At 34.4% G+C, this 26,966-nt stretch overlaps 1 protein-coding gene across 1 annotated transcript; it reads left to right on the top strand.

Moving 5' to 3' along the window:
• The first annotated feature begins 1,431 nt into the window (after positions 1–1,431).
• LOC125649757 (zinc finger FYVE domain-containing protein 21-like) lies at positions 1,432–26,966 on the top strand. Its single transcript, XM_056166371.1, has 8 exons — positions 1,432–1,509; positions 1,635–1,804; positions 6,168–6,221; positions 9,822–9,990; positions 10,082–10,163; positions 11,193–11,290; positions 21,357–21,487; positions 26,050–26,966. Exons 2-8 carry the CDS (start codon positions 1,685–1,687, stop codon positions 26,083–26,085), a joined length of 690 nt encoding a protein of 229 aa, XP_056022346.1. The 5' UTR covers positions 1,432–1,509; positions 1,635–1,684; the 3' UTR covers positions 26,086–26,966.

The following is a 26,966-nucleotide window of genomic DNA, read 5'->3' as shown; positions in this document are numbered from 1 at the left end:
CACCACCACTCGCGCACACGCTTTTTAGCTCACTTGAGCTGAAAGTTCAAGTGATCTATAAATTCTGATCACCTGTTGTCCGCCGCCTTTCTGTCTATTAACTTTCTACATTTTCAGTTTACTTTCGGAAGGTCGGTGGTCTCTTCCCAGGTACATTGTATCTGGGTTCTCTCTTCCACCAATAAAAACTGGGCGCCACCAGATAACTGAAAAATTGTTGAGTGTGGCGGAAAACATCAATCAATCAATCTTCTGCAGAAACACTGGGCCAATTACAATCAAAGTTGCTACAAATCATCCTTAAGGTGAAAGGGATTCGAGTTTGTTCAAGTGACAGGTCATGTCCCCTTCACAGGAAAGGACATTAAATCATGAAAATGCAAAAATAGGATGGGCTCATTTAAAATCTTCTCAAGAATCACTGGGCCAGAACAGTTCAATTTACATAAAACCTTCCTGATATAGAGTAGATCCAAGTTTGTGCAATCCATGCCCCCCACCCCCGGGACTATTGAAGCTAGGTCTTTGATATTTTGTATGTATACTTTTTTTTTATGTATAAAGATTATTTTACAATGGTGTGTGATCTTGTGACATTAACCTGGAAGTTTAACCTTCTTTAAATAAAAAATTGAGCTGTACAATAAGCATTGAACTATTTAAGGTAGATCTTTCATGTCTTGTATATATATTTCTTTATATATAGATCTTTCATTTCGTATCACGATATTTGACCTTGTGACTTTGAATTCGGAGTTTGACCTACCTTTAAGAAAACATAAGCTATTAAATACTAGTATATTCGGAACTATTCTAGGTGGGGCTTTCATATTTTGATTCTTTATGGCAAGACCTTGTACACAATGGTGTTTGATCTATTGACCTTGGAGTTTGACCTATTAAAAAAACCCTGTCCTATTCAATATCTCCCGAACTATTTAAGGTAAGGCTTTTATATCATCATTATGTATGTGTATAAGTTCTTTATGGGAAGTTCTTATTATTTTGCGAAACTTGACCTTTTGACTTTGACCTGGAAGTTTTACCTACTTTAAAAAAAAAAGTCTTACCGATTCTTAAAAGAAATCTCCTGAACTATTCAAGATGGAGCTTTCATATTCTGTATATATATAGTTTTCTTATGACAGAGTCTTCATATCATACCATGATCAATGACCTAGTGACCTTGGTCTTATCCAGAACAGTAAGATCATGTTAGTCATATTGGTGTTGAGGCATCTCGATCTGTGTTATGTGAATTAATTTTCGGTTATGTTGCCGATCCTTTGAGCTAGATAATACGCGGTCAAACCTTTTCATGGGAATTTTTTTTAAAATCACAACAACCGAATAATGGCAGAACCAAGATGACTCAGGTAAGCGATGTGACCCATGGGCCTTTAGTGGGTAGCGGCCCTTCACTTTTGAAGTAAGAGTTATCTCTCTTTATACCGACTCGAATAAAAATACCGAGATTCAAATCTATATTTTGGATATATATATATTCTGGTTTGATATTTACACGTATCTTATATATTCAACCGACATTGGTTTATATATATATATAGCCTGTTTTTCTATAGGTCTGCATTAAGTTTCCCAACGTTCCGTAATTCATCAATGTCTTCAATTAGGCATGCCTTCAATTTGACGGGTTCCGAATGGTGTTCCGGTTTATTGAAAGATGGCAGGATCAGAAAAGAAACTTGAAAGATCTAAGAGTGGGCTACGAATGATCCCCGTGTCTGACTGTGACATGAGCCCCTTTACACTTCCAGAGCCTCCCTGGGTCCCAGACGATGAGGTCAGTTACACGCATCACGAATGTCAAAGTCATTGGAACCATGCACCACAAGGCACAACCCTCATCTATTTACATGATTTATAAATAACGCCCATAAAAGGCAACAAAGTGTTTAATACTGTTTAATAACATACAAAGATCAAATTCTAGTTATTAGTAATTCGAAATTTGGAAGATGGAATGTTGGATCTGAAAGGTTATTTTTTAAAAGTTCACTTCCATTGGCATATAGGCCTAGAAAAGTAATTATTAAATTTTCCGCGTACATACGAAAATTCATCCTCCACCCCCACCCCCCTCATGTTTGCGAAACATCAAATGGGCATCGTTGCTGCAACAAACGTGATAACCGCTAAATTATAATCTCATGTAAAATATTCCACAATTTCTAGATTTTGTTCTACGTACATGTATAATTAATATTTCATCTGCTGTCTGGAACTGTCAACATGAAAATTATTTGCTAACAGATAACAAATATGAATATTATGTAACTCAGGGGTCAGGAGTTTGATCCTTACTGGGCACTTCAAATATAAACTGCATGTGGTTGTGTGAAATAACAACACAAGTTGAAGGTTCAATGTTATATAGTCAAAGTACAGTATATATACAGCTAGATAATTCTTCTCACACAGATCTGATTATGATAAGATAGTGTAATATTGGTACAATATAATGGCCCAAAATTATGGCCTTTTGATGTTCTACATCTTTATGATAAATGCGCTGTGCTAATTGTCAAATGCTGAATATATATAAAATCCAGACTCAAAATAGCTTTCACAAGAATGAAGATAAACCACTACATGTCTATCCAGTGTCACAGGACCAAGTATACCCTAAAGAAACTAGTCCCCACCAATCCAAGCCATGTGTCACAGGACAAAGTCCACCCCAAAGAAACTAGTCCCCACCAGTCCAAGTCATGTGTCACAGGACAAAGTCCACCCCAAAGAAACTAGTCCCCACCAATCCAAGCCATGTGTCACAGGACAAAGTCCACCCCAAAGAAACTAGTCCCCACCAGTCCACCAATCCAAGCCATGTGTCACAGGACAAAGTCCGCCCCAAAGAAACTAGCCCCTACCAGTCAACCAATCCAAGCCATGTGTCAAAGGACAATGTCCACCCTAAAGAAACTAGTCCCCACCAGTCCACCAATCAAAACTTTTTGTTTTCTGTTGTTAGTGTCATTGTTGTAAACTTTCCAGAACCACTGGGCCAATTACAATCAAACTTGCTTCCAATCATCCTTAAAGTGAAAGGAATTCAAGTGAAGAGCCATGCCCCTTTCAAAAGAGAGATAATCATGAAAATGCAAAAAAAGGATGGGGTCATTTAAATAAGGAACCACTTGGCCAGAAAAGTTCAAATTTGCATGAAAGTTTACAGACATAGTACAGATTCAAGTTTGTTCAAATTTTTGTCCCATGGGTGCCACAATAGGAGATCAAAGTTTTACATGGGAATATATAAGGAAAATCTTTAAAAATCTTGTTCTCAAGAATGACTGGGCCGGAAAATTTTAAATTTACACGAAAGCTTCCTGACATCGAGTAGAGTTTGTGCAATTCGTCCCAGGTAGGGGGGGGGGGGGGGTGGGGGGGGGGGGGGGGGGGGGGGGGCTACAGTAGAGGATCAAAGTGTTATGATATGTTGATTTATAGGGAAAATCTTTTAAAATATCTCTTGAACTATTTAAACTAGGGCTTTCATAGTTTGTATATTCTTTACAAAAAGAAATTTCATGTCATTAAAAGAAATTTCATGTGATGCAATGGTGTGTGATCTTGTGACCTTGACCTGGAAGTTTGACCTACGTTTAATAAAAATCTGATCTATACTATATGTCTTGAACTATTTAAGATAGATCTTTCATATTTTATAAATATATTTCTTATGGCAAAACCTTTCATTTCATATCATGACAGACCCGTGACCTTGCAGTTAAATTTTGGCATAATTTTAAGAAAATATAACCTATTAAATATATCTAGAACTATTTCAAGTGGGGCTTTCATATTTTTTATATAGATTCTTTTTGGTAAGGCTTTGATATGTGACCTTGAACCTGGAGTTGGACCTACTTTTTAAATCTCGGGGCCTATTCAGTATCTCTTGAACTATTAAAGGTAGATCTTTCATATTTTGTTTATAGATTTTTTTATGGCAATAATTTTTATTTCATACTATAACTTTTGACCTTGAAATTTCACCTACTTTTAAGAAAACATAGCCTGTTGAATATCTTCAGAATTATTTAAGGGCTCTCATAATTTTATTATAGTTTTTTTTTTATGACAAAGTTTTACATGAGAATATATATTATAAGAAAAATCTTTAAAAATATTATTCTCAAGAACCACTGGGCCAGAAAAGTTCAAATTTACATGAAAGTTTCCTGACATAAAGTAGATCCATGTTCATATTTAATCTTGTGACCTTGACATACTTTCTTTAAAAACCTGATATAATCAATATCTCCTGAACTATTTAAGATTAAGTTTTTAATATTTTGTTAGTAGATTCTTTTTGGGAATACCTTGATATACTTTGGTGTTTGATCTTGTGACCTTGACCTGGAAGTTTGACTTACTTTAAATAAAAATCTGACTTATTCAATATCCTGAACTATTTAATATCGAGCTTTCATATTTTGTATATAGATTTCTTTTAACAATGTCTTTCATATCATACTATGATCTATGACCTTGTGACCTTGGTCTTATGTAGAACAGCAAGATCATGTTAGTCATATTGGTGTTAATGCATCTCTTTGTTATCTGAATTCATTTTCTGTTATGTTGTGATCCTTTTGGGCTAGATTGAGGTCACATTTATGGGGTCAAGAATTTTCATTGGAATAAAGATTGATAAAAAACATCTTTTAAAAATCAGAACAATGGCAGGACCAATGTGACTCAGGTGAGCGATGTGGCCCATGGGCCTATTGTGCTTAGATAAAAGAGGAAGACTTCGCTCTTGAAAGACAGACAGGCCACACCCTCAATATGAGGATTAATACATGGCCTGTATAATCAAAACCTGTTGATGATGATGATAAAAAGGAGGAGCTTTTGATGCTTTCATGAAAAACTTATTCTCTTCAATATTTCATTGAATATAATTACAAAAATGATCTGATGAAAATCAGTGAAACTTTATTCATCAGCTGGAAGATAGTTTTAGGCGAGTTGCAACGAAGTTGAACTCGGCTATTGGTTTGGTGATGCGGGCGGGTGGGCGGTTGGGCATCAACAATTGGTTTCCGGATGATAACTCGAAAAGTTTACAATCTAATCAAATGAAACTTTGATATATTATTGGGTATCAGGTAAGGAAGACCCCTATTGATTTTGGAGAAAAAAGGTCAAAGGTCAAGGTCACAGTGACCGAATATAAAATGAAAATTTCAGAAATATTTGGTTTCCGGATGATAACTTAGAAAGTTTAAATCCGAATCAAGTGATACTTGAAGATATTGTTATGTACCAGGTAAGGAAGACCCCTATTTACTTTGGAGAAAATAGGTCAAAGGTCAAGGTCACAGTGACCGAAAATAGATTTAAAATTCCAAAAGGATTTTGGTTTCCGGAGGATAACTCGAAAAATTTTAATTTGAATCAAATGAAACTTGGATATATTGTTGGATACCAGCAAAGCAAGGCCCCTATTGATTTTGGATAACAAAGGTTAAGGTCACAGTGACCGAATATAGATTTGTAAGGGGAGAACATTTTTTTTTTTTTTTTTTTTTTTTTTTATAAAAAATGTTCTCCCCTTACAAATCTCCCAACTTTTTATCTTGTTTGAGTTATATGTGTGTTTCACTTCCACTATCTGATTTGGTGGTATCCTACGATGAGGAATTTTTACTGGTTGATCGTCTGTCAAGGTAATAGGATGAGTGACAGTTTGTGTATATCCTAAGTCTTCGTCAGTTTTGGCGAAAACATCATGATGTTTGACAAACAGTTCACGTAGTTTATCCTTTTGTTCTGTTGTGAATGTTTCATGTCCCACATCCAAGTCAGATAAAAAATGTTCTCCCCTTACAGATTGAAAACTTCAGACAAATATGGTTTCTGGACAGTAACTCGAAAAGTTTAAAACTGAATTTAGTTCTTCACAGTTATAAATATACCACATCATTCCTGGCTTTACAATGTATCCCATGCAACTCAGCTCATGCACCCCTGGGTGCATATACTGATTTTTATTAATTATCCAAATTTGTGAGTCTTTCAAATGATCCATGAAAAATCGTGTAAGAACATATATGCACACTTAAGAGGGTATTAAGATAATAGAATGGTGTTTAAATTCATATATCATGTAAATTGTTATATCTTTCTTTCAGTGCAAACAGTGTCAAAACTGCAGAGCCAAATTTGACTTCTTCAAAAGAAGAAAGGTAAAATGCAACAGCCTATGTAACCATTAGGGAGTGTGAATTAGCGTGCAAGCAGGGTATAAAGTGGGATTTTAGTCCTTTACAGAAATTCATTATATAGCTGTAGTTCTGCAGCTCTCCGATTGTAAATATTGGGACATAAAACCGGTCCAACACCACAATATTTACTACTGGGCAGCTACAGAACTAAAACGATATACATACAGAGTCCTCATTTGTCATTAAATACCATAGTCTGAAAGAGCATGTCCAAAATTGGTTTACATTTTTATGTCACCTGAGCAAACTCAGATGACCTAATGCAGTTGGTCTGCGTCTGTTGTCGTCTTTTGGACAACGGGGACTAATTGTAAATTTCAGGACTCATGCACTCCTGGGGCTTCAGGGGTTAGACTAATTTTCAAAATTCTTCTCTCTACAACCACAGATCTTTAAGAAAAACTAAATGGAGCAGGAAGACTTCTACCGAAATTGTAGATTTCATGAATAGGTTCTGACTCCAGGGCAGAGCCAAACTTGTTACATTCAGTATATATGTGTAAAAACATTAATAAAATAACGTCTTCTTTAATGCTATTGATACTAAATTGAAACTAAATAGATATTTAGAAGGATTAGGTAGTCCTTTACCAAAATTGTAAATTTCATGATCCTAGGGGGTAAGGGTTTTTAATCAATGGTTCCAGGGTGGAGCCAAATTTATAATTATAGTGATTATTGTCTTTATCATTTGAAAGATTTCTTAAAGTTTGCCAATACAGTTTAAAAACTAAATGTATATTTAGGAAAAGCAAGAAAGGATGTACCAAATTGTGAATTTTGCAATCCCAGGGTTTTGACTCTAGGACGGATCCAGATTAGTCATATATATGTTAATGTTACAATATATTATATTATGTAAAGCCTTTCATCAGTATAGGCACTTTCGAGGGGAGTGAAGTTTTAAAAACACATCCTGTTTTATACCGTTGCTGAACATTAGAATTTAGCTTAGATATTCAGAACAGGAAATTTTTGTAGATTTCATAGCCCTTGGGGGGAGTGATACTTTTAACTAATACATGTACTCAGGTGACCAATAAGGCCTGTGGGTCTCTTGTTTAAGTGTAAACCCAGAAATAAAAAATTACATGGATTGAAATATGTAGCAAGAAATGAATAGTATTTTAAAAGACTTTGGCACATCTATACAGTATTAAGTGTCATTTAAAATGCCATAATGGATGTAACTAGGAGTATTCTAAATGTTATGATTGCATACAATTTCTTTTTTTTTAAAATTGCTGATTTTTGCTCTTAGTATGCTAACATTGTTTGTTCCATCTGAATGCTTATGTATTTTAAGCACCATGTGTAAATTTTATCAATATTATAATTTCATGACATTTTATAAGAGGAAATATGACCTAGCTGCCAGAACTGCTGTGGAAAAAACTAATATGCCAGAATTTCTTCTTGATATCCTGAGATGATGTTATCCTTTTTTTAAACAGTATATTATACATGTATAGGGTCATTATTATTTATATAGAAATTCGTAAATTTTCAACATTTGAAGAAAAGAAAAAGCATTGTAAAATTTATCATTTGTGTGTTTACTTGGAATATAAGGAGATCTGCAATTCTTATTTTTAGGTCACCTGAGTCACTCGGGTGACCCACTGTGTCCATCGTCTTCAATCAATGGTCAGTTATTAAATGTGTGAACAATAGAACATTTTTAACTTCTTCTTGATAACGATCTTTCCTATTCTTTCGGTATCTTGAGAACAAGGGCGATATCAATTGTAATTCCAAGACTTCTGCATTTTAGGGGCAGGACAAAAACAACCAAAAATTGACCATATTTCGAAAATCTTCTTCTCTACAACCACACATCTGTAAGAAAAAGTAAATGCTTAGTCATGTAGAGCAGGAGGCCTCAACCAAAATTATAAATTTCATGATCCCTGAGGTAGGGGTTCAGACTCCAGAGCGGGGCAAAACTTGGTATATTAAGTGTTTATGTGTTAAACCCCACCCGAGAACAACTATTCCCATCTGACAATAGGGTGTGTATTGACAGAGCTGAGGCTGAGAGAGGAATAGTTTCTCTCTCGGGAGACAATAAACACACTATCGCCCTCCTAGCCATAGATTAGGTGTCTTATTATACCAAAGTAGAATAAATCCTCCTGCCAACAAAGCAAATTGTTCTGTCATTATATTGTGAACAGCTTCTATAGCTGTGATGTTGAAGATGCCTCTGTGCTTTGTATTTGACATCACAATGCCAATTTGTATGGGAAATTGATGCTGACATTGAATAGTTTGAAGACTGTCATGCCTTGGGCGCTGATAGTACAGCACCGATCACACGGCAGAGGTACATGTATTTTGGTGAAAATAGTCGGCTTATACGGAAAAAAATACACTAAGGTATAATGATGCTGTCTATTTCTTGAACTTCAGTTACTCGTGTCTGAGATTGCAATAGCCAATACACGTGTACTATGTATTATGTACATATGTACATGCATTTACATTCAATACATGTACAAGAAATGTTAGAATTTTTATATTGAAATAAATTTATGCTACTCTTAACTCATAAAAATGTTTAAGGAATAAAATTCCATTTTGTTTCTAGGAGTTTTCATCAGAATGACAAAGTACATATGTTATGTCTCAAAAATTGTCCTTTGACATGCTCCCGGATCCCCTGAAAAATCTTTGCTGATGACCTATATTTTTTCTTATAATTTGTAAGCTTATTGTCTTCTAAAAGTTGTACTTCAATTTGGATTAGAAGTCTGTTGTAGAGTTTTTCAAATTTTAACTTTTATATTGTACAAGGGGGATTCCTGTTACTTCATTTTGCAATTACAAATTTGTCATAGCCATTGAACTTTTGAAACACCCCCTACAGAAAGTCAAAGTAGATGACCCAGGCATATGTTTTTTTGTATAGATTCTAACTCATTGATGCTTACTCTACCTTATATCAAGATTTTAATAAAATCTCTATCGGAGAACGACTGCTGTGGTGGCCTAGAGGTTAAAGCATTCACCCGCATGCGGAAGGCCAGAGTTCGAATCCCGGCCGCGGCAGACCTAAGTCTTTAAAACGGGTAGTGACAGTTCCATTACCAAACGCTCAACATCAGATGTGAATGTTACAGGTCCTTGGGGATGACCTTAAAAACGGATGCCCCGTGTCATAGTAGGTGTGGCACGCTAAAGAACCCTCACTGCTCAATGACCATAAGCGCCGAGCAAAGGCCTAAATTTGAAGCCTTTCACAAGTCTTGGTGATGTCTCCATATGAGTGAAAAATTCTCGAGAGAGAGACGTCAAACAAGAGACATCTTATGCTTTTTGTGCTTTTAAAAATAAGTTGGACTCTTTTCCCTCACAATTTTAGTCTAATTGTGTCCTACAATTTCAAATTACAGATGTACATCATAAAGGTCTCCTGTTTTGAACTTGTGTGGTACTGTCTTATTAAGCATCATGAAAATAGAGTTAATGAAGGAGTATGTTGTAGTTAGCTTTCAGAAGTATGGAGTGATAAAGTATTTGATGTTGATAATGAAAAATTTGTTGACATTTTCATGTCAGCATCACTGCCGTCGATGTGGGAAGTGCTTCTGTAATGACTGTTGTCAAGAAAAAGTGAATTTACCCAGAATGCTGTTCCTGGACCCAGTCCGCCACTGCCAAGTTTGCATAGAGGTTTCCAGAAAAGAGGAGGACTTCTTCGAAAAGCATTTAAAGACACTTCAAAATGGTATTATTTGTTATCTTAATGTGTAGATAAAGAAAATTAAATGACATCGTTGTCTTTTCATCCATTTACTCAGACTTTGTTTGTTTTCCAGGAGGTTATTTCTTGGTGAGTGATTCTGACATGGGGCCAGACCAAGCATCCCTCTTCTTCCTCAAGCTATCGGCCAACCACAGGTAATTTTCAGATAGCTCTGAAGCCTCTTAAATATCAGAGATAATGGTCTATAGCTCTTTAACATTTGTCAATTTTTGACTTCACAGGTAATAATCTTAAACTGTATGACATAAGTAATTTTGTCTGATGTTTGAAAAAAAAATGTATCACAATTAATCAGCTAACTTTTAATACCACAAGAAATTTTGGCTAACTTTTGACATCACAGGAAATTTTGGTTATCTTTTGACATCACAGGGAATTTTGGCAAACTTTTGACATCATACCCAATGTCTAACTTTTGATATCACAGGAAATGTCAGTTAAAGTTTGACATCACAAGTAATGTTAATTTCTAGAACATGTCACCACTGTTTAGCCCAAGTTCTGATTGTTTCTCTATAAAGGAGCTTGGCTGACTCTGCTGTTTTATCAAATAGAATCCTCAACCTTGAGACTAAAGATCTACAAAGTGAAATTACATAAACAGTTCCAAAATGAAAACTTGTTTTGTACATAAAATCAAAACTTTATACAGAGGGTATGTAGACTTCAAGTCATAAACTAAGAAAGTATGAAAGTTGTGCATCAGACAGTAAGAAATGAATTTGACTCTGAATGAATTGACACTAAATGGATCTTCTAGGTATTTGATTTGACCTTGTTGACCTTTTAAAGGGGCCTTAGCTTCTGAACCACGATTAAAATGCTGGAATGCATTCAAAAATGAAGAAAATTAAACCTGAAAAGGAAAAAACAGCAGCATCCAATCGAATTGATAAATTATGTAAAATTTCTCCACTATGAATTATTTCCTTCTACACAATAATATTTTGGCTATTGTTCTGTATAAACAAGAAATTCTTATGTCAAAATTACAACAGAAGATTGCAAGTTAATTACTTATGAATTTTAATATGTTGATTTTTATGTACATTTTGGTAACAATTGACTAATATGATTTGGCAGCTAATGCCCCATTAGAATCAGTTTGAAATTCATTGTATTTGGATTCACTTTTTATACACTGGTTGTATACATTTTTATAGACAGCTGTTGTTTGAGGGTGACAGTGATAAACATGAGCCTGTACAAATCGAGAAAATCGACACCTTGCAGATTTTGCCATCTGGGAAGGATGACGAAGGTCAGTGATGAATGGCAACAAAGTTTTGTGCAAAGTAGTAAAGGCTCATGGTTGTAGTTAAGTAATCACTGTCTAATTTTTTGGGATGTGTGAGATGATTAACTACAAAAGAAAATGTGATACGAGTATTTTGTATAACATCATTAAACGACAAAGTCGTGCATAAATTAGAAAGTTTTCCATTGTTACAGTAGTTAATCACCTCACATACCCATCAAACTAGACAGTGATTTCTTTATAATGTATCTACATGTATGTTTGAAATAAAAATAAAAATATAAATTCACATATAAAAAATACTGAGTATAGGAATTGAAATACATCTGGCATTCCATGTTAATTTCCATGGTCTACATCCACAAGTTGCTGATTTTCATGCAAGTGAGAAAGAACCAGAGCCACGAATAGCCAAAAATGGCCCTTAGTCAGAACATGATATTATTCTCGGGGACAGAAACCAAGAATATCTATTTTTCAAATATGTTATCCTTTTTCCGATATCTTTTCATTATTTTTAGTTATTGACCTTCAAAGTACCCATTGTTTTGGCCAGATTGTTATTGACGTCGCAATTTTGCAACGTAACGTCACAATTTTACAACGTTTCATGTACTTTTACGTGAAAGTTCTCTAGGTATAAAAGTGAAACAAAAACACTATTCAGTGCAATTTAATTATGATATTGTAAATATTTAAATCTGTCTATGTTAATTCTATATTAAAACACACACCTATATAGTATAATTGTACATCTCTTTCTCCTCTCTCTGTTTGTCTCCTTCCCTCTCTTTATATTTTTAAAATTTTTATATATGAAACCATTCAACAGTTTTAAAGTAATATCAATTCAGTACCTCTTTACTTAGCTTTGTTATTTAAGTATGACATGAAGATAAACCCAATCCCAATATTTTAACTTTATAACCATTTATTGCACATACCGATATTTTGGGGGGGGGGGGGGGGGGATCTTAAAATGTACACGAAAACACGGTGGATCCAACCGTTGACTTACAAATAAGATCTATTGACTTATGTGTGTGCGTTTCAATATTACATGTAGTTTATGTTGCATATTGATCACTTCTTTTAACAATCTTTTATAAGTTTGCGGATTTTTATTTTTATTATTTATTTGGGGGGGAGGGGGGTGTGTGTGTTATTATTATCCCGCATGTACATGTAATCACGCCAAAAACAGTAATATCCAGGCTTCGGACAGCGGCGTTATTTCAGACACACTTTGCTACATGTACAACTTTGGACAGTGAGTAAACATTTTAATCCTATGTTTCACACTTTTATTTGTGTTTTGCTATATAGGGAGTTACGTTTATGATGTGTGTGTGTGTGGGTGGGTGGGGGGGGGGGGGGGGGGGGGGGGGGGGGGGGAGGGGGGGGGTAGGGAAACTGTTACAAAAGTAGCTGTACATGTACAGAATAACACATGAACATTTAGTTTAGCCATATGGATATAATTTATTTTACATTAGGCTAAGAAAATGTTCACGTGAACTAATAATCAGGTAAAATATGTTCCATTTATCTAATTTCATTAGTTTCCTATCCGGATCATTTATTACAATAATATCTAGACCTGTGTGTATTTCAAAATGCCTTAATTATTATCATTAACTCCATAACATCTATGAAACGAATTCATTAATTAAAAAGTCTTATTCTGATACTGCTACATATAATAGAACCAAACTCCCTCTTCGCATATATTTGGTTAGTGTGCAAACAAAATTAAGCAGATGTTATTTTCACATAAATAGAAACAAGAATTTTATCAATCAAGGGGTTAACACCATAAAATTTGCTTATCTTAACACTTTCACATTTCTTCCTGTCATTAGGTTTAGTTCTTATCTTACATAAAATGCATGAGGGAAACCTTTTTCCGTTATCAGACACCTCCTAAGCAGGACAGTGGTTTAATAATGTGTTCAGTTCTTCCTTATATAATGCTTAGTAATATTTTACTTAATTATGTAGGATAATATATTTAAAAAATAAATACATCAACTTTTACTTCAGGAACGAGTGTGATTCATATGTTCACCTCTATTTTAATCAGTATTAATGATATCGTCTTCTTTTTTCCATTTGTCTTTTTTATTTTGTTATAAGATTTGTGGTTTTGAATAGTTGCTGTTAAGACTGAATTTTCAATGATAAATATAATTGAAACAATGAAATATACACTATTTTCGTTAACATTCTTTTTACATTTTCGAATTATTCATTATTATTATCCGTTTTTATTAACTGCCTTGTATTTTTGCTAATTAGATCAAATGTAATTCTGTTTGTCAATGAATTTCATTTAAAAGTAAAACAAGATCCATATTGCTAGATAAATTTTTCGTATTCATATTTGTATGTATTTCTATATATTGATTTCTGACGGATGAAATATGCAATGGACCGGAATAGCTGTGTGTTGAAATATAACGGTACCCGATAATGTATGTCCAAATCGGTTTTAACACGTAAACAACGGAACGAATGTTGTAGATCTGTAGCTCAGAGACTTGTAGCCTACAGTCTATTCTTTATATTGTTATGTGGACGCCTAATTTTTTTTCTGGTACCCACATATTGTACTATAACTTTAGAAATCATTAAACAATACGGGATAGGCCAATATATCTTCGCATCTAAGTAACCTATCGAGTTAGGCACCTCTTGGTCCTCCAAGTCTTTTTATGTACTGCGACAGCGATTTCAACATGCTCATCAGTACCAAGAAAACTGAATGCACGGAGATGAAACATGTGAAGCCAGATATTTATTAAATTCAACGGCCTTCAGATAATTAAAATATATATAGATCTAGTGTGATAACGTATAAAGAAAATGAGTGGAATTAAAGGCACGGCGCAGACGATGGGTGGATTTCGATTGTATCTGGAGTGGATTGGAGGACTTAGCTTCGTAATTGGTTGATCAAATAACTAAAACTGTTAACTAGTGCAAGGTTTTTGTAACTATCCCTAACATGGTTACATATATATTCAAGTTCATAAATTGAGCATATAATCTATTTGAAATTTATGGAGCGCCAAATTAACATAAACTCAAATAATTGAAGATATCTTCAATTATTATTGCTGTCTTTAATTGAATTAATGCGCGCATTAAATAAATTATTGCTCTCATCAAATGAATTAATGCGCGCTTCAATTCAATTATTGCTCTCATCAATTGAATTAATGCGCGCATCAATTGAATTAATGAGAGCAATAATTGATTTAATGCGCGCATTAATTCAATTATTGCTCTCTTCAATTCAATTGATGAGAGCATCAATTGAATTAAAGGTCAAGTACGGTGATTTTCCTAAAACTTGACTTTTACACAGAAAAATGTCTGTCGTACACTTATGGATTAATTTCCATGGCAATTTTGATAAAAATCACTTGGCGTGAAGTACACGGCGCTATCAAACTTTTACCTGAGCGATCGATAAATGTGTCGTGACGTGAGTTATTGCTCGTAGCTTATGACGTCATCTGAGACAACTTTCGATTGCATTGATAGGGTTTTATAGTGTTTACATAGAAAAGTCCTGTATTTATGGTACAATGCGCTGCTTTGAACTGCAATGTGAAATCGGGACATGGATTAAGTATGTTTCTTTTCCCAAAAGACCCTAAATTTCGAAGAATTTGGACACTAAAACTGAAAAGAGACACCGAGATTTGTGACAAGCCACGAGGATCAGTGAGTGACACTTTAATTAACGAGGATCAGGTTTCCATCAACCCCGACGCATCATCCTGTTTGACTATAAACAAAGTGCAAAGTGATGATTAACTGGACATCCTACAAAACAAGAGGAGGGATGAATTTTAATTATATAAAAAGTTCAACCCAAATTAAGAGGGGGATGCAATCCACCCCTCTCTACATCCACCACTGAATCCACCACTTAATTCAATTATTGCTCTCTTCAGTTCAATTGATGAGAGCATTAATTTCGTAGAAATATTGCTCGCAATGATTGATTTAGAGCTTGGTATAAATAATTTGATGATCTCTTTAATTCAATTGAAGATATCTTTAATTATTTACAATGCTTTTGTATAAGGAATTAATGCGAGCATCAATTCTTTTAAAGAAAGCAACAATTCAATTAAAGAGATCATTAATTCAATTGTGGATATGTTGAATTGAAGATATCTTTAATTATTTAGTTGCTCTCTCTAAAAGAATTATTGCTCTCTTCAAATGAATTAAAGATATCATTAATTCAATTGAAGAGAGCAATAATTGAATTAATGCGCGCATTAAATCCATTATTGCTTTCATCAAATGAATTAATGCACGCATCAATTCAATTATTGCTCTCATCAATTGATTTAATGCGCGCATTATATCAATTATTGCTCTCTTCAATTGAATTGTAGCGGGCATCAATTCAATTGTTGATGTCATTAATTCATTTGAAGAGATCATTAATTCAGTTAAAGCGTGCATCAATTCAGTTGAAGAATTAATGCTATCATCAATTCATTTAATGCGCGCAATAATTCAGAATTGAAGATATCATTAATTATTTGAAGAGATCTTTAATTAAATTGTTTCGCGCATCAAATGAATTGATGATATCTTCAAATAATTGAAGATATCTTCAATTATTTGAGTTTATGTTAATTTGGCGCTCCATAGAAATTTTGGGGGCAAAATCGATTGATGTACATAGCCCAATTCCGACGATGGCGCGGATCCGGTTTTATTTCAATGATATTGTTTGAAATAATCATATTTTATTAACTTTGAATAATTACTGGTTTCGTAAAAAGACAATGGAACAATCCCCAACTATAATATTTAAATATTACGATTTGTATTAAACCTATAGTTTGGAAAAGTATTTGGATTTCCTGCATGGAATGTGAAATTCCGGTTATTTGCAGAACATAAAAAGTAAAAATTCACTTATCCCCCAGGCCTCGATCCAAAAAAACTCTTAACTTCTATGCAGTATGTAATATACTGATTTACAATTCATTAAGATTTATTGGATCGGGGGTTATACAATTTTTTGGTACATATTGTTGGATATTATCAGCTTTTACAAGAATAATTTCTATATGCGTGGATTTTCTCGGAAAAAACACACTGGATTTATAAAGAAGAAGGTCTAAGCTATTTCATACCATGATGAAATATTGGAATGAAGATACTTTATTTTACTCAAAATCACAGGGCCATATTTGGCTCTTGTTCTTTACATGCTGATGTAGTATATGGGGAAAGTAACACATTAACACGTTGGCACTTCAAAGTTGGAACTGTAAATATTGTATGATAATTTACATACAGAAATATCTGAATGAACTGGGGAAGGGGGGGGGGGGGGGGGGTGCTTGTATTCGGCCCCATTTCCAGTAGAAAAAAGTGTGTTTTCTCTCAAATTACCTTTGAAAGTTTCCCTGAAGAATTGCGCTAAGAATAAATCTACCTATATTAAAATTGAAAATACATTTTTAAAAGGCGTTGCTTTAAATATTCATATTTCCTGGAACTTCTGTGTTTTATGTAACAAAATTCTTTTCAGTCAGTATCGGTGAATGAATTGCATGTATAAATGAAATAAGATAAGTTTATTCCAATTTTAGGCCCAGAGGGCATAACAAGCTTAGAAAGAAGGAAATTTCAAAAAAGTTTACAACAATAACTACAGCCTACATGAACTGAAAACTATGTGGATGTATCATATGGGTGAAACAAGTGTTTATAAAACGTCATTAGAAAATGTTACCATAGGAAAAACAAAAAGCTTTAGTAAACAAACTGAGGCAGATAGTGAACTTGGTGAAGATGTGCTGAAGGAAGTCTACAGTACATCATAGACAGAAAGAATGTCACTGTGTGATAGGCTCTCCATAACTAAGTCATGTTTCAGAGGATTTATCCAAGAAAACACTAAAAATAAAACATGTCTTTCGGCCACGGTGGGCATTAGTATTGTAGTGGTCAGCCGGATTCGATCAGCGCCGGTGGCCAGATAGCTCAGTTGGTAGAGCACCTGACTAGAGATTCAGGGGGCCCGGGTTCAAATCCCTGTCTGGTCTGTTGCATTTTCTTCCTTCCTGTTACAGTGGGATAAAAATCTCTCACATTATTTGGCAGTTTGCCAGATTTTAAAATGTTTATTCGGTATATACATACATACATAAAAAACAAGGATAGCCCATGAAAGCTTATTTCCAATGGGGTCCTTTGCGCTAGGGGGTCATTTATGTGGGAGGAAACCGGAGGAAACCTACGTGTCCAAGCGGGCGACCGCCATACAGCATCACATACAACCACTGCCGATCACGGAGATCGAACTCGGGTTGCAGCGGTGAGAAGGGAGAGCGCTACCTCTGCGCTACCCAGACTTCATTTAAAGCTGGTGGCTACCCCATACATTCCATGTCTTCCGATTTATGCATAATTGCGCCCTACGCGTTTCCAGATGTCTTCCGGATTTCTGATTCGTCCGTTACTGGTTCTGATTTTTGTCCCCGCTGCAACGCGGAAGGGGACATAGAAATAATGGTGTCTGTGCATTTGTCCGTCCCACTTCACTTTGTGGACGCAAATCCCCAGAAACCGCTCAAATTTCTACAGGAGTTATGGGATTTTGTTGCATTTCTTCATGCTACACTTTAGGAACACTTTGTGGACGCAACTCCTCAGAAAGGGCTCAACAGATTTTGTTCATATTTTGTAGAATTGTTAGTCACCATATGCAGTTTATCATATTGTGCCAGCATTTTGATTTGACAAGTTTTACAGGAGTTAAGGGACTTTTGTGCTTCAACTTTTTTTTGCGGTGGCGTGAGACATATGGCTACGCATAGCAATCTTGTATATTTACAATCATGTAAGCACATGTAATTGTGTTGAAGATGTATGGTAATGTCAAACGCACAGAGGATCAAACTCAAACAGTTTTAGTTTGTAAATATCTGACAACCAGTCGGATAGCGGTCAGAAGAATAAAAAAAACAATACGGCCAGCGTTTCAGGAACAAATATAAAACGTATCCGGGCATTAATCAATCCAAAAACGGAAGCAGATTTGCTAATTGTGAAAAATGTATGTGTGATTTTTCTGTATCACATGGAGGACAAGACGATATCGCATAGGCGGCCCCAAAACCCCCGGCCAAACAAAATCTTCCTCTTTTACAATTCAACAACCTGGCATGTATGCTAGCCTATATGAACAAAATTTTCTCAAATGGGACATAAAGCAACATACAAAAACAATAAGTTATTACATTCTCGGAAGTTATTACATTCTCCGTACTATCAGGAATAAATCTGATCTGAATTAAAATCTCATGATCAAAAGCATCCACTGCAATTCAATGTTCAATGTTTGGAGCTGGCAGATACCTTGATTGGTGATGCATATAGGCACATAGTGCTTCATAGGGACATAGTTACAGAGGAATCAAGTGCTAACAATTCCTCACAACTGATGTTGGTGTAAAGGAAATGTTTTAATGATTTAACACTATTTACGAAACCCATATTTTAAAGTGATAAATATATTGATTTTAAAATTGATAAGGGGCTGCTTTGTTAGTCAACCTCATTACTTTTGGGCATCTTTGTTTTGGCAAAGGAAAGAAAAAGATTTTTAAATCACGTTCAAAAAAAAGAAAATAAATGTCTGATAGAGCAAGAGATTGTAGTATATCACTTTCATAGCTCTCTTGAGGTTATAGCACAGGTGAACTTTTCTGATCTGTGCAGCATCCATCTGTCTGTCCATAAACGTTACACATTTTTTAATTCTTCTCTAGAACCGCAGGGCCAATTTCAACCGAACTTGCCATAAAGCATCCTTGGGTAAAGTGGATTAACAAAGTGTTCAAATAAAGGGTCACACCCTTTTTAAGGGGGTGGGGGTTAATTAAGAAATAAGAGAAATATGATGGCATCATTTAAAGAACCACTGGACCAGAAAAATATAAAATTTGCATGTAAGCTTTCTTAATGAGTTGAGATCAAAACTGTTGGAATCATTGTCCCCAGTGATAGGATGGGGCCACAAAAAGGGGATGAAAGTGTTACATTGGGATATATATAGGATTTTTTAAAATGAAATCTTCTCAAGAACAGCAACGCCTTGATTAGTCATTTCATAATGCAAGTGTCCGCAGAAAGTGCAGATTCAAATTTATTCAGTTTGTGACCTTTGGGGGTTGGGGTTGGAACCACAATAGGGGATAGAATTTATACATGGCAATATACTAGGAAATTTTATTTAAAAATTTACTCAAAATTTTGGAGGGTCATGATAATGTCTCCCCTCTTCCAGGAGGAGACATATTATTTTATACTTTCTGTCCATCCGTCTGTCTGTCACAAAATCTTGTGAAAGCTTCTCCTCCTATATGGCTTATCAGATAGACTTGAAACTTTGTACAATGCTTCATTGCCATATGTAGATGTGCATATTGTCATGACAGGATGATCCAATTATTTTCCTAAAAGTTATGGTAGATCTAAGGGGGGTGAAGGATGTAAGATAGCTTGTGAACACTTCTCCTCTTGTATGACTTATCTTATAGATTTGAAACTTAATACAATGCTTCATTGCCATTTGTAAATGTGTATCTAAGAGGGGTCCTCCATCTTTAAATAACTTGTAAACACTTCTCCTCCTATATGGCTTAATCGATAGACTTGAAACTTTTTACAATACTTCAATGCCATTTGCAAATGTGCATATTGTAGGGACAGGAGGATCCAATTGTTTTGCTAAAAGTTATAATGGATCTGAGGGGTGAAGGGTGTAAAATAGTTTGTGAACACTTCTTCTATATGGCTTATTGGAGTTCATAATGTCTATGTTCCTGCTCATGCTTTCTCCTCCATTAAGGGGAGGAGGTTTCATGTGGAGCACTTCCAATTTGGGGAACTGGGGAGACTTTTTTTTCTTCATGAAAACAATCTTTAGTTGGTCATCGTAATCATGTAAACCTCCTCAGGTAGTGTACTGCAGATTCAATTTTCTTCACATCATGATCTGGATTAGGATGAGGCCTCATTAGGGAATCGAAGCTTTATACGAGAATATATAAGAAATTTTAGAAAAAATATTTTGAAGAGTAGTAAAGCCACACTAAATCATATCAATATGCAAACATTCTAATTTAAGATTTTTTTTTCATGGACTCTGGGGAAAGGGTCAAGGTGGGGCTAAAATCAGGTATAAAATTTTACATAATACATTGATGTAAGGGTAAAAATCTTTTTTGAAAGTATTCTCCAGAACAGTGCGGCCATGTTTTAGTAAATATTGATTTTGAGACATCCCCATGTAGAGTGGATTCAAATTACAACCTTGTGGCTAGGTTGGGGTCATAATAGGGGATCAAAATTTGTCTGGGATTAAAGAGGGTAAAGGTCTTTAAAATTAAGGCCAAGGCAATTCAGGTGAGCACTGTGGTTCATAGGCCTCTTAGTTTTTATTCCCAAAATCACCTTCATTTTGTAACTTTGAGTAGTACAAATAAATAACTGTACATCTGTTTTTCCAGATTTTAACCAAATGTTGCTAATTTTCCCTAGCTGGAAAGGCCTGGGCCCCTATTTTCAAGGAGTAAAAAAAAAACCTTGAAAAATACAATTACTGCCCATTTCTTTTTGTGTTATGTTTTAAAATGATTTAATGATTTTTTTTATTACTATCCTATAATGCTCTCAGAGGATGAAATATATATAGGTAAACTTGTATACTATTTGTTGTTGTTGATATTTGATGTTGTGTATTATGATTTATGTGATGTAGGATGTCACATTAATTAATGTTGTGTATTCCATGTGATTCTGCTTTGTAGATGACAACATTCAAATTGAAATCTTTCACATGTGGTCATACTATAATTAATGAACGTGGTCATACTATATTTAATGAACTTATGGAATTTTACATTGTATATATACATTTAAATTGATTTTCTCATGACACAAGGCATTCTATTTAATAAATATGCAGCTGTCATAACCAGTTAGTTGAAAACTTTAATTTAATTTTTTTTTTATTAAGGCAACACTGTAGCTGGAGGCATTGCAATAAAGTACACAGACTCCAGTGGAGGGATTACAGTGGTCAAGATGATGGTGGACTGTGGGGGCAATAGAAAACCTGGACAGGTCTGGATTGCTGCCATGCAAAAAGTAAGATCTACCTTTTAATAGAGTGTATTAATCACAAACAACACTAAGATCCATCTCTAATCACAAACAACACTAAGATCCACCTCTAATCACAAACAACACTAAGATCCACCTCTAATCACAAACAACACTAAGATCCACCTTTAATCACAAACAACACTAAGATCCACCTCTGATCACAAACAACACTAAGATCCACCTTTAGAGTGTATTAATCACAAACAACACTAAGATCCACCTCTAATCACAAACAACACTAAGATCCACCTTTAGAGTGTATTAATCACAAACAACACTAAGATCCACCTCTAATCACAAACAACACTAAGATCCACCTTTACAGTGCATTAATCACAAACAACACTAAGATCCATCTTTAGAATGCATTAATCACAAACAACACTAAGATCCACCTTTACAGTGTATTAATCACAAACAACACTAAGATCCATCTTTAGAATGCATTAATCACAAACAACACTAAGATCCACCTCTAATCACAAACAACACTAAGATCGACCTTTACAGTGCATTAATCACAAACAACACTAAGATCCACCTCTAATAACAAACAACACTAAGATCCACCTTTAGAGTGTATTAAGGTAATTCCCCATACCACATCTTAATATTGAAAAACCTACAAATTTCTATCAAAATTCGGATGTATTTTGTCAAGGATGTATATTGACCAAATTCCCGAAGAAAAATATGTTCAGCGGCCTTTCCTAGAGTACAGCCACTTCTAAAAATAGTACACATAACTTTAAAACAAGCAGTCTTAACATACACACATTTTAAGGCACTGTTTTTTATCTAAACGATAGAAATATGTTTCTTTCATATGAATTAAAGAAAATGTAATGCATTTGACTATTTTCAATAATTTTTCATCTACTGAACCATGCTCTTGGTTTCTAGGTGATGAAAATGCACGTATAGTAGTCAAATTTTGACTAACCATAGCCTACCGTATCCGGAAATTTGTGTTTTCAAAAACCTTCAGATTTTTGAAACATTTCAATATGTTTTACCTTTACACTCCAGCAATCATTTGACCTAAGAAGTAGATAGGGTATCGGATAATTTGAGAGTCCAATGACCCCATCTAGGTTAAAAACCTTGAAAAAACGCATATTGGAAAATGGTGTCTAAAATTCCTATCTCTGCAAACATGTTTCATTCACCATTTACATTACTAAATTACCATTTCAAGAAATATCACAGGCTAGTTTTTTAAAAACAGTTTAAAACATTAAAGCTTCAAATAACTAAAAACCACTTTCATTGATTGCCATAAGCTTTAGGGATCGGGCTTGAAGTTAGAAAAATCCTAACTTTACTATGGAGCTTAGCCTACGTCACACAAACACTGACATGACGTAACAATAGATGAAAAAATAAAATTATGTCGTCAGATCTAGTTGGAACAAAGTAATGTAGATCAGATTGATTTTTACAATTTTAACGAAACATCAATGAAGGTCATGTCCGGCCAAAAAAGTGTTTTAGATAAAAGAAAATTACATTACAACACCCATGATCCATACTGTACGTACAAGAACACAAACGTACGACACCTAGGCCTAGAGATATAGGGCCTAAATATAAATCTGTCAGCGTATGATCTAAATTGAACACCCTGAAATGATTAGACACAACAGAGATATACACATACATGTACATGTATATGCACATTTATTATGGATTTGGAGGGCCTCGAAAGCGATTTTTGTAAATAAATATAAAAAATTTGCAAGGGTGTTACAATGTCATATATATAGCTTTATATTATGCATGTAGGCCTGCAGGTATTTCATTTAGATCATGACGACATCTATTGTATTCTTTCAGGTTTAGATAAATTATAAGGAAAACATAACAAAATATGTGACTGTCAGTACACGTAGCACACAAAAATTTGCCTTTTGTCAGTTGTATAGGAGATTCGATATTTCTACCCGTCATTAATAATCAGAAATCACACAAAAGAAATGGCCTACAATAGATGCATTGAAACTTGACAATTATCAAGATTTAACATCATAATCTGTAATATTTGCAGAAATCTCACGGGAATTACTAAAAGACTCTGTGTCATAACGCAATGTGTATGAAAAGGGCTTGTTTGTATTATTGCGATTCGTATGTTGTTGTTTTTTTAATTCTAAATTTTTGTTGTTTGCTTTCAAACAATCAGTCCTAATACGGTCTACAAAATTCACCAAAATGCCGTCAGGTTCGTTGAATGTGTGATAACGTTCGTGACTCGTGAATAACGTTTCTAACGTTATTTGACGTGGTCTGGGGAATTACCTTAATCACAAACAACACTAAGATCCACCTCTAATAACAAACAACACTAAGATCCACCTCTAATAACAAACAACACTAAGATCCACCTCTAATAACAAACAACACTAAGATCCACCTTTAGAGTGTATTAATCTCAAACAACACTAAGATCCACCTCTAATCACAAACAACACTAAGATCCACCTTTAGAGTGCATTAATCACAAACAACACTAAGATCCACCTCTAATAACAAACAACACTAAGATCCACCTTTAGAGTGTATTAATCTCAAACAACACTAAGATCCACCTCTAATCACAAACAACACTAAGATCCACCTTTAGAGTGCATTAATCACAAACAACACTAAGATGCACCTCTAAAGTGTATTTCATTATCGCAAACAAATTATCTTGAAATATAGAGTACATGTTTTGTTTATTTTTTATGACCTTGGACTTTAAACTTTGTGTACTAAAAATGTATGTATATAGTGTTTACTTTCTACAAGTCTAGTTTTCTTTTGTGTACATTGAAATGACATAGTGAATTACATATTGTTAACACTTCAGAGCAAAACCACAACCATGTGCGTCAACTTTTTACTTTCCCATTTTGATGAGAGAACCAGGAAGCGTGGCATGTAAACATGTACTGCACTTCTCTTCCTGCCTCTCATTTACTGTAGTGCAATTCATACGCACACCTGAGCTCAAAACTGTAGTGAGCTTTTCTGATAGAAATTTGTGTACTTGTCTGTCTATACGTTCATTTTTCAATTTTAGGTCACCTGTTCATTGTCATATTGCATTATCTGTAAACAATTGAACATTTTCAACTTCTTGATAGCTATCTTTTCAATTTTGGTATGATGCATTTTTGGGACAAAAGGGATATAAATTGTAAATTTTAGGAATCCTGCACCCCTTGGCCATAGGAATCTGACAAAAACTGCAAAACATTGACCAATTTTCAAACATATTCTTCTCTACATCTGCACATTTGAAAGAAAAACTGATTGCAAAGTCATGTAGAACAGGAAGGCCTCTACTAAAATGAATTGTAAAATTTCATGATCCCCAGGTTAGAGGTTCTGGCTCCAGGGTGGAGCCAAACTTGTCATATAATGTTTATGCGTAAAACATTTTAATAGATAATAGCTTCTCTAATGCTGTTGATACTAAATTGAAACTGAATGAATATTTAGAAGGAGCAGGTAGCCATTTACCAAAATTATAAATTTCATGATCTCAGGGATTGGGGTAGGGTTTGGTGCCAGGGTGGGCCAAAATTGTCATAGGGATTAAAGGTTTTTATCATTTGAAAATTTGAAAGACTTCCTCTTTAAGTTTGCTGATACTATATAAAACCTAAAGCATTATGCAAGGAAGTGAAAGTTACTGAAAATCGCATGATGGAGACAGAAGGGGATAAACCAAGTTTATTTAAAGTATATGGTTCCTACATTAGCAATATAAGAACATGAAGAAATATAGACATTTACGATAAGCCATACATATAATCACGTGTCACAGAGTGTTTAAAACAAGGAAGCAGAATAAAGAAGTATTCCCAACCCTCACCCTTATTACAGAGAATATACAATTCCTAAATGATGTTTTGTTTGGAGAAAATACAATATCTGAATGTTTTGATTGGATGTCTCTGGCATCTTTGATTACATTGACCCCAGTATCACTGTACATTATTTAAATGTGATAAAATATCAAATGTAACAATGGGATTCCACTGTACATAGAAATGTATATATTGAAATTATTAAAACATCTCAAGAACTTTTATAAGTGCAATATGTCAAATTGATACGAAAGCACCATTAGATATGTAATGAAGATTCAGTATTGTTCACTGGATGACCTCCAAGGCTAAGGTGGGGACATCTTCATATGCCAAATGTTCACATGAGTAGAGTGCATGCATCCCCATTGAGTGTAGCTTCAAGTTTATTTATACCATGATCCTGCAGTCAGGTTAGGGGAACAAGAAGGTATAAAGTGTTGTAGAGAACTACATAGAAATCTTCTCAAGAATCAAGTTTGTCAAATTGATATGTATCCTAATTAAATCTGTCCACAGCATGGTCTCTATATTCAAGATGGTGTAACAATGGGGGTTTACAGTTTTAGCTAAGAATACATGGGGGGAAATGTGGTAGCTTAGGAGAGTGATGTGGCTCAAAGGCCCCTTGTCATAGTACCTTAGAATTCAGGTGAAAAGATTATAATGCAGTGTTTTTCGTTGTAGGCATTTAAGATGGTGTACGATGCAAGGACAAAGTGAGGTGAGCTGCATCATCAAGAGGAATTTACAGAGACGATCTGAAAAAAAAATATGAAAGTTAAAAGTACATGGTGCTTTAATGGTCATATTTAATGTTCTGCTTTTATGACTTTACACTGAAACAAAGAGGCATTTTGTTAACTGTATTATTCATCTGATGAATAGTGAATCATGTTATTTCTGTAAATCTGGGTATGTTCGCTGAAGTTAAGATTTCTAGCAATTTGTGGGGCTATTGAATTTACAAAACAATGTTTTCCTTAAAAGTTAAAAACTACTTATTACCTCTTTTAGTTGCAGGGTTTCAAAATAGTTTGACCCAATTTTGAAAAATAAATCTCTAGTGTTTGACTCTTTGTTTTCAAATATTAATTTCAGCAAAAGTTTTCCAGATTGATGGTTACTGTACAAACTGTTTTAAAATAGTCCATTCCATACATCAGACACTTTAACTTGTAATATATTGCTTGTTAATAGTCATAATTTGTAACATGTACATGTATATTGACGTTGACAGGTGTTGGACTGTATGTGGCACCATAAATGTAAGTGTCCTGAGAGGATGGGTTGTGTTGGGAATGTCATTATTTCTAATACACAGGATATGTGGTATTCTGTCACTAGTCTATGTTATAACGAAATGATGTGATCATAATATTATAATGTAAATATTTATACTATGGATAAAGAAGTGTGAGGTGTTCATACTGTTTTTTGTAACAGTTCATGGAAAGGAAACTGATAATCTTATCAAATCTACTTATAGGGAAGTTGTGATTTAAACTGTTTAGATGTATAAATCTACTGTTGTCTGCTGTTTTATTGTATACATATATATATCATTATATAATTTTATGCATGACATAAAAAAGGAATTTTAA

This window comes from Ostrea edulis, chromosome 5, assembly GCF_947568905.1.
Source record: "Ostrea edulis chromosome 5, xbOstEdul1.1, whole genome shotgun sequence".
In the NCBI taxonomy this organism is placed as follows: Eukaryota; Metazoa; Mollusca; class Bivalvia; order Ostreida; family Ostreidae; genus Ostrea; species Ostrea edulis.
The sequence above is the reverse complement of the archived record's forward strand: the minus strand, read 5'-3'. Positions and strand labels throughout refer to the sequence as shown.

What these genes read in the sequence shown, in the direction of transcription:
- LOC125649757 (XM_056166371.1), top strand. Translation starts at nt 1,685, where the DNA reads ATGGCAGGATCAGAAAAGAAACTTGAAAGATCTAAGAGTGGGCTACGA. An exon ending in CCTGGGTCCCAGACGATGAG is followed by an intron (nt 1,805 to 6,167) that starts GTCAGTTACACG and finishes TCTTTCTTTCAG; the next exon opens with TGCAAACAGTGTCAAAACTG. An exon ending in GGATTGCTGCCATGCAAAAA is followed by an intron (nt 21,488 to 26,049) that starts GTAAGATCTACC and finishes TTTTCGTTGTAG; the next exon opens with GCATTTAAGATGGTGTACGA.